Raw genomic sequence first — 12885 nt, 5'->3', positions numbered from 1 at the left:
TTAAGTTGTGGGGGATCCCACGCAATATAATCAGTGACCGAGACCCAATATTCATGGGGAAATTCTGGAGAGAACTATTCAGACTCTTGGGGACGGATCTGAATTTCTCCACCAGCTTCCACCCACAGAGCGATGGCCATACCGAGCGAGTTAACGCCTTATTGGAGTTATACCTCCGAAACTACATGAGTGCCCACCAAAAAGATTGGGCTAGACTATTGGATGTGGCTCAATTTTCCTTCAATTTGCAGAAAAACAAATCCATTGGAAGAAGCCCCTTTGAGATCATGATGGGACAACAGCCCCTTACTCCCGATGCATTGGCGACCCCATACACAGGAAACAACCCATCAGCATTCAAGTTTGCACAGGGATGGCATGAAGAAGCTGATGAAGCCTGGGCTTACATCGACAAAGCTAGAAAGAAAATGAAGAAGTGGGCAGATACAAAGCGGCGACATCTCAAACTCCAAGTCGGGGACCTAGTTATGCTAAAACTCCTACCAAATCAGTTTAAGGCATTGAGGTCATTACATAAAAACCTTATCAGGAAATACGAAGGACCATTCCCTATTACAAAAAGGAATGGTTCGACAGCTTACCAATTGGAATTGCCGCCACGACTCTACATGTGAGTATGTTGAAGCGGTATCATAGAGACGGGGAGGATCCAGACCGCAACAAATCGAAGTGTGCCCCGCCAATGATTACTACACAATTTGACAAGAAAATAGATGGTATTTTAGCTGATCGAGTGGTTTGGAAGAAAGGAGTGCCAAGCAGCAAAGAGTATTTGATTCGCTGGAAAGGGGAGGAAGATGGTGAAACAAGCTGGGAACGAGAAGACGCATTGTGGCAATTCAAAGATGAAATTCGAAGCTATGAAAAAGACACGACAAGGACGTCGTGAAATCAAGTAGGGGAGGATGTTACAGCCCATATTCAGGTAGACCGTTTTTGCCTTGTTGGGTCTACTCCAGCCCATAGTTAGATATTTCTGGAACAGGTCCCTTCATTGTAGCTTCCAGAACGTGACTTTTCATTTCCTTGTCTCTTAGTTGGTTTGGCTGTTAGTTTTCATGACTCTTTGTATTCCAGGAGAGCCTATAAAAAGGGTCATCCTCTCCCTCATTTGTATCCACGAATTTTCTCTGCAATCTTATATAAAGTTCCCAGTTTTAATCTGCAAGTGTTACTTAGTAACCTCTCATTATATATTCGACTTACTTGGCCTTCCTTGACAGCGGGATTCCCAAGGTCGCATGGGTCTGAAATCGACCTCGTAACACTAGCCTATACATCACTCTATGTCACTAATTGGCCACATAATCATCCCACTAAAACCATGATCTACTTTGGCCCAACCGGTATCTACCAGGTCTCACCTTCACTGCCATAATCATACGGGCCTCGCACATGGGTCGCACCCAGTCTATACCAACAAATGGGCCACGCTGATGGGTCTCACTCCGTCGAGAGCTACACAGGCCTAACCTCACCTCAAACCCCAATGGTCCTCCTCCTATTACAGAGAAATGCTCTCCGACAATACTGTTCGCCTTGCCCAAGGTGCAAACTGATCCTCCTTTATACCAAGGACCACCTCAACCATGGTCTATCTCAATCTGGCGAATACTACGATCCCATCACAGACTTACAACGTTTCAACGACTTCCTAGTATCCTGGTGAATGTTGCGGCTACCTCGTAGTCTTACAACACTTCCACATTATCTACCAATCCAATGAATGCTACGGCCACTCTGCAGTCTTATGACACTTCAATTATGCCATGGCCACCGCCCAAGGTCTTACCACACCTCTACTGTACCGACCAAAATCAACCTGAGTCAAACTCGCATCCAACTATATATCAACCAAGTGTTCAGACAAGAACAGGCAGAGAGTCTATAACACCACCCTCGACCTAGATCCATCCATATACCCGCCATGTGTCACTAAAGATGTGCAACGAAATGAGAATATCATTCCTTATGCAATCCTTTAGACCAATGATTCTCCCCCACTTTCGTTCGACTGCGCCCTTCCAATCCATAAGATTTGATGGATTTCCAATCCATCTCGCAACCTTGTGATTCAAATTGTCGACATCCTGAGCTTACAAATGCCATCGTTCCATTATTAGCCAATCTCAATGATAGTACAACTCTTAAAATCCAGATGAATACTCCCCGAAATCTCAGCAAGACCGATAATCCGAATCACTTCCTATGATACAGCAACAAATCCTTAGGTCTTTTATGCTGGTGACAAAGACTATAACCCTTGACTGGAACTGGCGAATCTTCACTCCAACTTCCCGTCCTCAAAAGGATCTCTGAATTCTAACCATCTTCGACCCTTGAGATTATAAAATTCCCCTGGCACTTCCAATGACCAAACAAACTCATACGACTACCATCACCATCTTCTTGCTACCGGTCCTTCCCTAGCAACGGTAGTGATTGGACCCAAAGGTCCTTCCATAGACGACTGTTGATCCTACCGAAACAAAAGCTAACACGACTAAACTCTGACTTCATTGGAGAACTAACCAGCTAATCCGACCATAGACCTTCCAAACGATACCTTTGAATTGACCCCATCAAAGATCTGGAACAACAACCGAACAAACTGAATCCCGCTCAGCGAGATACGGCCCACGAGAGCAATCCCTACTAAAATGACCCATCTGACCACAACTGAAACATCCTCGACCTGCCTCCCAACATCCTCCCTCATGGGTCCTCCTGCACTTGGCACAACAACCCCGACCCTGATGGCCTCCCAAACATGAATCTTGAGTCCTAGGTCTCTTCATCTGGCCCACTAAAACCTGAATCTTCTCTAGCTTCCTCTTCCCGAGGTACTCTAAATCATTCTCACGCTCTCGAGCTCTGGCAATCATATCATTCAGGGTCTCGCACCCAGAAAAACTCAAAACTCCCTGATGTCATCCCTCAGCATGTCATGATACCTTACATTCTTCATCTCCTCGTCCGCAGCATTCTGCGGAACCAACAAAGCTCTCTCCCGGAACTTGGCAGTGATCTCTGTCACAGTCTCAGTCATCTGGCGAAGGCCCTGAGACTCCCTCGCCAACTGCTGCACCTCAATATTTGGTGCAAACTCGGCCCTAAACCAGGTCACAAACTCATCCCAATTCATTGTCACCAGGGATTCCCCTCCCAAAGAGAAGTCTATCTCCTCCCACAAATCTCGGGCTCTGTCCTACAGAAGACAGGAGGCAAATCAGACCTTCAACCCCTCAGGGCAGAATCTCGTCCTGAAAGCGTTAGCCATATCCGCTAATCATCTCCTACTGGTAATGGGGTCCTTCTCCCTAAAGAATTTGGGGGCGCCATAAGTAGGGGTGTTCAAAAATACCCGCATCCAAAATATCCAATCCGAAAATCCGAAAATCCGATCTGAAATTATCCGGAATTTCGGATATCCGGATTTTCGAATATCCGAATTTCGGATATCCGATTTTTCGGATTCGGATATCCGATATCCAAAAAAAATAATTTTTCTTTATTTTTTAATATTTTAAAATGAGAAATTAGAAACATTGACATGCTTAATGGACTAATGTTCCCCACCATTTTCAACTTTTCTGTGACCATTCTTTCCAAACTTTTATTGCAAACCTTTCCGTTTACAATCGTTATATATTTGTTTGTTATAATCCTGGTCCGTTGGCTTATAATCAAAAACTATTAAGTAAATGCTACATATATTTATTTATTGCTATCGATATTCAACTATGTCGCAAGATTTAACATAGTTGCTATTATTAATTTTAAGAGTTGCGGTGATTTTATGGATCGGATGTTCAGATGTGGATATTTATTTAAAATTAATGAAATTCGGATATCCGGTTTATTATCCGAATCCGTATCCGAAATTTCGGATACGGATTCGGATATCAAAAATCAACTATCCGAATTTTCACACCCCTAGCCATAAGCATGCAACTCACAGAAAGAAAGAGTGTGAGCTCCAACAATAGCCATAACCTCAGTATGGAATGCGCCCAGATGCTCATCCAAAATCTCCAAAATCCCCTCCTTAACCGCACCAAAGATCACAAGAGTCTTCTCCAAAATACCGTGGGTAATCTCCGACGAGATGAACTCCCGCATATGTTCATCAATCGGCTCAGTACCTGCACCTGAGCCTGAACCCGAACCCGAACCTCCTTCCTGAGTGATCATCACCATTCTGAAAAACAACCATGCAAATTATTAGAACATACTAAAGAATCCTCATCCCACAGGCTTCCTAGATTCTCCAGGACTCTCCCCGATTCGAGTATGGATCATGTGCTTCCAGTAGTACAGGTCCAATACTACTTTCCACACCTATCCATACTTTCCTCAAGAATCATCCCGATTCCTCTAAGTCACCTTCTCAAACTGATACACCAAATACTCGCTAAACAGCGCAACTAAACACACTGAAGCACTTCCTAGGCTTTCCTAGGTTTCCGACCTCACCCTGCCATCAGTTGCTAAAGAACTCCCTGTAATGTCAGTTAACCACCTCATGAATACAATCACATGCAAAAAAAAAAAAAAAAAAGCTTAGATAATCCTTCGAGTAATGGACTCATCCCTACAACGGTTATACTCTAACAAGAGCTGTGCAATAGGGTCAAATCTATACTCTGAGATTATTCAACCGTTGTCACATGAGACTTAACATATCCACTTAATGGCTAACTCACATCATTTAAGATTTCCACAAAGCACAAAGTAAGCAACATTCGTGCAATAGCACTCCAATCCATAAAATAACCACAGAACATTCAAACTCATACTAGGAACTTCCACTCTCACTGTCGGTTGCCTTATGCATGCAAATTATACACGATACATGATCAAATAGACTGTCGAATAAAAGACTCTACCCTAGGACCACAACCAAACGAGGAAAAAGAAATAAGTTCAAATCAATCATTCTACGACTATATGATCCTAATCGTACACAATTTTTAAAGCATACACTTCGCAATTACTGATACCAATAGATATTCCCAATCTAGCATAGCATACAATGCTTCTTAGGCTACAAAGCATCACATATCAGGCCAATCTATCATGCAATTCCTGAAAGTATCCCTAGCCTCATTGTTGCATGCAATTCTCATAACATATAATCATAACAAACATGTATGGGTACTCTGGGAATCACTTACTTGAGCTCGACCTATTGCACGCACCACACCCCCTTTGTCTTTACAAAATCCTTTTAGAAATTTATTCCCTTTTTCAAATATTTTTAGAAACTCATTTTCTTTCAAAGGATTATCAATTCCTCAGTTTGAGTTCAGACATACCCGAGAGTGTGCATGAATCCCTCAAACTAGGGCTCTGATACCAACTTGTAACGTCCCAAAAATTATGATGTAAAAATTTCGATTTTTAATTCAAACAAACATTAATTAACTTTAAATTAAACATTCATTATCAATTTTCTAAATATTCAAAGGTATTTTACAAGAAAACAGTTATCAGAGTACAATCCCAAAATCATCATAATGCGGAAACATAGGTGGATGCGTTGTGATCAGGTCGGGCCCTTCCCTTTTGATCCGGAAGTACCTAAAACCATAACCATAAAAACCGTAAGTACAAAGCTTAGTGAATTCCCCAAGATACCACATACCATACATACCAACAGGCCTAGCCTTCACATTGGGCCCAGGCCGCATATTGGGCCCAGTCCACCATAATGCGCCTAGCCTTGTCAAACCAATAGGGCTAGCCCGATCCAAAAAATGCAAAATTGACAAAGATAGTTAGCACCTACATAATATACAATGGGCCTAGCCCTTCCTGATCCATGGGCCTAGCCCTACATACAAATTGGTCTAGCCCATCATACAATGGGCCTAGCCCAGCATACAAATAGGCCTAGCCCGACATTCCATGCAATAGTCACAAAGACATCTAACATATCAAAACCTAGTGGCCGACATTGGTGCCTTCGACCCACAAGATAAGTGAGGAGACTCACCTCAACTGATGATAACTAAAACAACACTCGATCCGCAAGGAACACTGCTCCTCATGCTAAATCAAAACTAGAAACAAACCCAATCAATAGTTAGGGTTTAACTCAAAACCATGGTCTAGTCCATTCCTTATCGAGATAAGGGCAAGATACCATTTTTCCCTTTTTATACAAGCCCAACTAGACTAAGCCCAAGACCCTTAACTCAAGGCCCAAATATGACACATTGGGCTTCTGCACAGAACACATGGCGTTCCTCCATACGACGCCGAGCGTTCACACGCAAACGCCTTCCGTTTGCTCGATGTTCACCAACTTCCAAACCAGTGACTTAATGGCTTAAGATATCAACTCCAAACTTCATATCCATAGCTAATAGAACATTTAAAGCCATAAAGTTGCAAACTTTATGGCCATGCATGGTTACACTGAGCCCAAAAGCTCAAACTCCGACTCCTTAACCCGTTAAGACACCTCAAAACTTGCATGCAGTGAAAAGAAGGTCCAAGATCATAATTTTATCACTTAATCTACCCTAAAACGACCAAAAGGACAACTCTTTTGGTCTAAGTTAGCTCCTACCCAAAAAGACCAAGAAAATGGGGCTAATAAGCATAAACTTCTAACATAAACAAGATCTAGAGATATGATGATCAAGTTCATAACTTTATACCACAAAATGATGCTCCAAGATGTCAAGAGTCCAGATCCACAAGCTAGAGAACAACCACAATACTCCAAAGATCTTCCTTATCTTATCAAGAACACTAAAATGATACCAAAAAGATGCACAAGGCTTCAAACTCTCATACACACTTAGGGTTTTCAAAATAAGGATGGAGGCTGGAGTGGTGAAGGGTTTTGAGGCCATAATGTTCTTTAAATATGGTGCAAACCCTAAAAATTAGGGTTAGGTATCTACGTGTAAACGTCTGGCGTCCATCATAGAACGCCTAGCGTTCTATGCCAAACGTCGGGCGTTTGGACCAAAGTGCCAAAAATTTAAGAAAACAAGGGTCTAAACTGAAAAGTTCTTTGAATCGGGTGTTACACCCTTTAAGTCTTAAAGTCTAGATCTTGGTGATTTGCACCATCTTAATAATAAAGTTGGGAGCTTTATCCATTATGAAGCCATTAGGAATCAAATCTGATGTTTTAACTTTGGTCCTTATGAATTAAGCTCTTTTTGAAGAAAAGCCTTTCAGACTGAGGACCACGGCATGGCCAAGGAACGTCATGGCGTGGCGGCGGGACTTATCGTGTTTGTTTCGTCTGGACGTGCCCACGGCATGGTAGCAGATTTTGATCGGGACTGGATTAAGTGGCCACGGTGTGGCCATGGGTTGACCACGACGTGGGTGTCAAGTGGATTGACTTTGACCAGTTGACTTTTGGTCAACCTTGGGTAGCATGGAGTACTTGACTAAGGTCTGGTAGTGGTTTGGCTTCAGGAAGCTTGGGTTAGCTGATCTGTTGTTGAGGTAGGTGGTAGCTTCTGTTGAATAGTTCAAGTGAGTCTTCTCATAGACTCATACTCCCTCCGTCCCAAATTGATAGTCCACTTTTGATTTTTGAAGTCTTTTTTCTTCAACTTCGACCTTAAATATTTTTATTTGTGTTATATATTACTTGATAAAACTTATAACAATGAAAAAACATTTAAAACACAATCCATTCATATGTTTTGCATCAAGTATTATCTATCAAAAACAAAAATATTTAAGTTCAAAAATGAAGAAAAAATACTTCAAAAGTCAAAAGTGGACTATCAATTTAGGACGGAAGTAGTAGTACTTACGTGTCGAAGGCACCAATGTCGGCCCATTGGATTATGTTATAATATGCTAGTTGTCTTTATGATTTTTGCATGTATTATATGTGTTTGTATGTATACCAGGCGGGGCCCATTGTATGTATGGTATGTGGTATTTTGGGGAACTCACTAAGATTTGTGCTTTCGGTTTTATGTTTATGGTTTCATGTACTTCCGGTACGAAAGGGAAGGGCCCGGCGTGACTACATTGCATCCACCGGAGTTTTCCACATTGGAAATTTTCAATATTTACATTGATGTTTAAATTGTATATTCACTTTGATCGGTTTTGGAACAACTCATTTGTATGGTTTATTGTTTTAAAAATGAAAATTTTACTATGAATTTTTGGGACATTACAGGAAATTTTGAGAATATGTCAATTTTTTTTCTTTTGGTGATACGGTTTTTATTCAGGGGTGTGTAGACATGAAGTATAATGTTTAAGTCCATGATGACGAAGGCAATCTTTAAACTAATGGTTGACATATTCTCCGCCATTATCAGATCTAAGAATTTGAAGTTTAGCCGAAAATTAAGTCTATATCATAGTGTGAAAGGACCACTTTAAACACTTCATATGTATGTTTGAGTAAGTAGAGCAAGGTCATGTGAGTACAATCATCAACACAAATCACACACAAACGAATGTTATAAATAGTAGTCACATGAGAAGGGGCCCATACATATGAGTGCATGTGTGACAATTCAAATTAGAGTTTTGCAAATTTAAAAACATATCAAGAAATAAATTTTTCATGCAACCAAAGGAAGGGTGTTCCACCTGACGATGTGAGAGCTAAATCTTTTGCTCTTTAACATTAACCTGGTGGTGTATGTGATATGTTTATCCCTTGCTAAAATCATCCATGTAGTATAGTATGCCCCTCCTAGTATCACACACAATGATCTCCTTGGTGAGAATGTCCTGAAGAAGGAAGAAAGTATGGTAGATAATAGCGACAAAATTTAGATCTGCTGAAACTTGATTAATAGATAACAATTTATGAGAAAGTGACGAAACAAGCAAGTTATATGTAGAGATAAAGTGGGTGCAAAAATCACAGTCTCAGCTCATGTGACAAGGGGATGCGATTTCATTTGTGTTTGCAATACTCCTACGTTTTGGTGGTGTTGTTTTAGAAAAATCAGTTGCATTATATGTCATATGATCGGTGACCCTGAGTCAAGTATCAAGCATTATTATCATCTTCTTGAAGGGAATGAGAATGTCATTATGATAGTTACATGAATCTGAAAAGCATGTTGTTCCTTGTGATGGCTCGACTGGTGGAGTGAAAGATAAGGTTCTATTGTAACCAATGCAACCTAACCATCAATTCTTGGATTGTCACATCGTGCTCGTTCCATCATTCAGGATAGCCATGTAGTTTGAAGCAACTTTCACGGGTGTGTTTTGGATTTACCACAATGAGAACATTTAGTTCCATCAGATGTGGTTCATGACTTTGTGTAGATGGATTTTACATTAGCCAGGAGAGAGAGTTGGAAGATGAAGACGATCATGTTGATCTAATGCCTTTGGAGGATAATACGACTCCTAGAGTATCATTCCCTTTGTCAGAGGTCATAACAGTTTGTCGAATAGTTTCTTAACGAACTTATGCATATGCATGTTCAACCGAGGGAAACGGGCATGTCTGTAAAACATCCCCTCGAATTTTATCGAGACTGTCATCCAAACCATCAAAAAAAACATAGACCAGATCTTTTTGAAACAGATTGTTGTAGTGTTTAATATCAATGGCACATTCCATCAAATTTGGACTATGAAAGTCGATTTCACACCACAAACCTTGAAGGTCGTTGAATTATTTTTCTAAGGAATCGTCGACTTGTCTAAGGCACATTACATGTCGTCGAAGGTTGTATAATTGGGAGGTGTCACTTTCGTCAAAGCAAGTAATGGTAATGGAATCGCACACCATCTTGGTTGTTGGAAAACGAATAAAATTGTTGATGAGTGACATGTCTATGGAGTTAATTAACCACCATTTAACAATGGCATTATTTGTTCTTTGTCTGCGAAAGTTTAGATATGATGGAGGGAGGTCGCAAATGATATGACCCAACTTGTATTTGGCAGAGATGTAAATCTCGACAATTGGAGACCACAATACATAGTTGGTATCGTTCAACTTTCTGCCAATCCGGGCAGCAAAAGTATCTATAGTTGGGGTATGAACATGTTTGTTCAGAACTCCGGTCATCCAGTAGCGCTATCTTGTTATCTCGTTGATGGTAGAGTCGGAATGAGATCTACTATGGCCATCTTCTGAGTTATCGGTCTCCACCATAGTGTTGAAAAAAAAGGTCAAGAAAATAGAGAAATTAAGGATGAGGCTCTGATACAATGTCAATTTTGGAGAAACCCTATATTCTATTACTTCTCACAAAATAGAGTATACACATATATACACATAGACATCTTCTATCTTTGGCTATAAAGGAAAAATTAACCGTTTGATTACGGGATTTACATCTTTAATGCAAAGATTTATTTCTAAGATTTATACATTTGATAGCTTACACCAACGCAAGATACATAGCGATCATCGATTTGATCGTTACGCATCCTAGGTTGAACTTTTCCAGAAAAAAGGATTGCCGACTCCTAACGAGAATAACAAGCCAACAATAACTATTTTCACTATTCATTCGTCATAACCAACATAAAATACTCGGTGCGGTGTCGATTACCCTTGATCAAATTGATGATCATTTCGCATCAAACTTTTCCAAATCATTACATTTGCCTACAATGTTCTTAACCACATCGATGAAGCCACGCCTCAATCGATGAAGCCACGTAGGAGAGAATTAATGCAATCATCAAGCAATGGGTTTTCAGTCTCTATATTTACTCCAAACCATTGTAAAGTTGTCATTTGATTGTGGAAACAAATGCAATGAATCTTCCAAGATAACAAAGATTTAATGGTTTCTTTATGATTAAAAAAAAATTGAGGTTTAATCGGAAAAAAAAATGTAATAGCCGAATCAAAAAAATGAAAATTGTAAGGGCTAAATAAAAAAAATGAGACATGTATGGGACAAATTGGAATAAAAGATAAAACTAAAGTTGAGTTTAAACCAGAAAAAAATGTTTATATATAGTTTTTAATACAACTAACCCTAGAAATACCAATATTATGATACCATACATAAATCTATATGGACATATTTTAGTATCTATTATCCGGTGGACATAATTTCATATCTATTATCTAGATTACACTGATTAGAAGATCTCAAAAGTTGACATTACAAAAGATAAAAAGTTTTTGGAATCACCACATACATATACTGAAAATCTATAAGAGCCCAATTTCAGAAAAGATCTATAGAATGAACATCAACAGTTGTGTAACGACCAAACCAATTCTCTATCAATGAAGTTTCAAATATTTTATGTTCATTGATGGAACAATCAAAGGGAAAGCCCGAAATAGTCCACCCGAAATGCAAGAGAAAAAGGAACAAAGAAAAACATTTAAAAACACAATAAGGTTGAGGATTAGGGCATTTACATCTTTTTTTCACATATGAGGGTCCATGTCCATGTTATAAACACAGTATAAGGCATGTATCCCATGAAACTTGGTTAGGAATACCTCTCATTCTTTCCAATGGTATGGAGCACGATCAACAACCAAGTAGTCTCCGCGTATATCTTTAGCAACTCGAATATCATCATCCAAGTAGACCGAATCAAACCTAATCCCATCATAGAAGAATCATACAAATCTTATTAACTTACCAAAAGGAACAGGTATATGCTTTGACTCGAGAAGTCAAACATGATAGGTTATTAATTGAAATTGAAATGAATTTTCTTTTTATTTTGTGTGAAACTGGAATTTTTGTTCCAAGTAGAGACGGGTGATGTAAGATAATAGTATGAATCAAGAAAGCATAACACTCACCATCCTTGACCAAATGGTGGCAGTGGAAACTCCCACTCATTCCCACGTAAAACCGCGCTTGTAAACCTACAACAATGACCCCAAATCAAAATGAGCACAATTTGAATGTCAAACATCTGTCCATTTGTAGTATTCTGATGGTTATGAACATATATTCAATGATGAAAGTTATCTAAAAAGTTATAAGGAACACTGCTATTGGAACTAAAAATGGTGCTAAGTTAAGGTGGAATTCATCCGCTGATATACCAGTGGAAAATGAATCAAGTATACCTAAAATTGACACGCTGAGATGAAGCAATTTCCATATCGGATCGAACAAAGAAGACACCATCGGGAGGGAAAGTAATGACATTGTTGAGCTTGCGTTTCTCCACATCGATCACTTGCAAAACATCTCCGGCTTTCGTCCCGAAAAAGCCCGCGTTCTTGATAATAAACAGCTGTTCTTTCTCGGTGGTCCAAAGCAAGCGCCAGGTACCAGAGAGTGAGTTGTTGGTGGTGATCTGGTCAGGGTTGATTAAGGCGATAGAGTCGATGGCGTCAGTGATCTGCGCCAGCTTTTGGGGATCGGATTGGGTGGCGATGCCTCTGTTTTGGTCGGATATTAGATGAAGGAGGTGGGATTTGGCGGAGGTGAGAGATTGTGACGTGAGTGAGGAGCGGGTGGTTAGGGTTCGGTGGGTTTGGGGGGGACTGAAAGGGGTGAAGATGTTGGAAATGGCGGGAAGGGAAGATGTTGTGGCCATGCCCATTAGACTGGAGGGAAGGAGATGATAATTGTATGGAGGTTAGGAATTGGTACTGATTGTTTTGAGGGAGGAATTTGTGAATTAATTGTGAGGAAAAATTATATTTCATGCTTTTGATTTTTTTTTAATTGAATCGATATTAAAATTTAACAATTTATCTATTTATATTTTTGTTACAAATATTTTTTGTTAAAGCGTTTTTCCTTTTATATTTTCTTTCATCATGTATTTGAGTTAGTGTAATAAAACTTTATACATATATATGAATCGTTTGATGAGTGTAGACCATTCATGAAAATCCGTACCAATGAAGACTATCATTAAAGATTGTGTGTTTCATAAGGCTAGGTGGTATGG

The 12885-nt window shown here is 39.8% G+C and overlaps 1 protein-coding gene across 2 annotated transcripts; it reads right to left on the bottom strand.

The window, feature by feature from the left end:
* Nucleotides 1–8441: 8441 nt before the first annotated feature.
* Nucleotides 8442–12607, bottom strand: LOC145061973 (Plastid-lipid associated protein PAP / fibrillin family protein). Of its 2 annotated transcripts, none has more exons than XM_079009569.1 (4): nt 12050–12607; nt 11777–11842; nt 11465–11567; nt 8442–8757 (listed from the first exon to the last, which is right to left on the bottom strand). In XM_079009569.1, exons 1-3 carry the CDS (start codon nt 12529–12531, stop codon nt 11468–11470), a joined length of 648 nt encoding a protein of 215 aa, XP_078865695.1. In that variant the 5' UTR covers nt 12532–12607; the 3' UTR covers nt 8442–8757; nt 11465–11467. The 2 variants fall into 2 exon arrangements, with proteins under 2 accessions (XP_078865695.1, XP_078865696.1); XM_079009570.1 differs by having other exon boundaries at nt 8442–8719.
* Between the last annotated feature and the right edge of the window lie 278 nt (nt 12608–12885).

Source organism: Lactuca serriola, chromosome 7, assembly GCF_051521515.1.
Source record: "Lactuca serriola cultivar US96UC23 chromosome 7, Lser_US96UC23_V15, whole genome shotgun sequence".
NCBI classification, from domain to species: domain Eukaryota; kingdom Viridiplantae; phylum Streptophyta; class Magnoliopsida; order Asterales; family Asteraceae; genus Lactuca; species Lactuca serriola.
The sequence above is the reverse complement of the archived record's forward strand: the minus strand, read 5'-3'. Positions and strand labels throughout refer to the sequence as shown.

Bases quoted from the DNA above. Each gene is read 5' to 3' on its own strand.
- LOC145061973 (XM_079009569.1), bottom strand. From the start codon at position 12,531: ATGGGCATGGCCACAACATCTTCCCTTCCCGCCATTTCCAACATCTTC. The intron at 11,843-12,049 runs GTATACTTGATT...TCATTGTTGTAG, and splicing joins TCTCAGCGTGTCAATTTTAG to GTTTACAAGCGCGGTTTTAC. The intron at 11,568-11,776 runs GTGAGTGTTATG...TGATGGGATTAG, and splicing joins CCACCATTTGGTCAAGGATG to GTTTGATTCGGTCTACTTGG.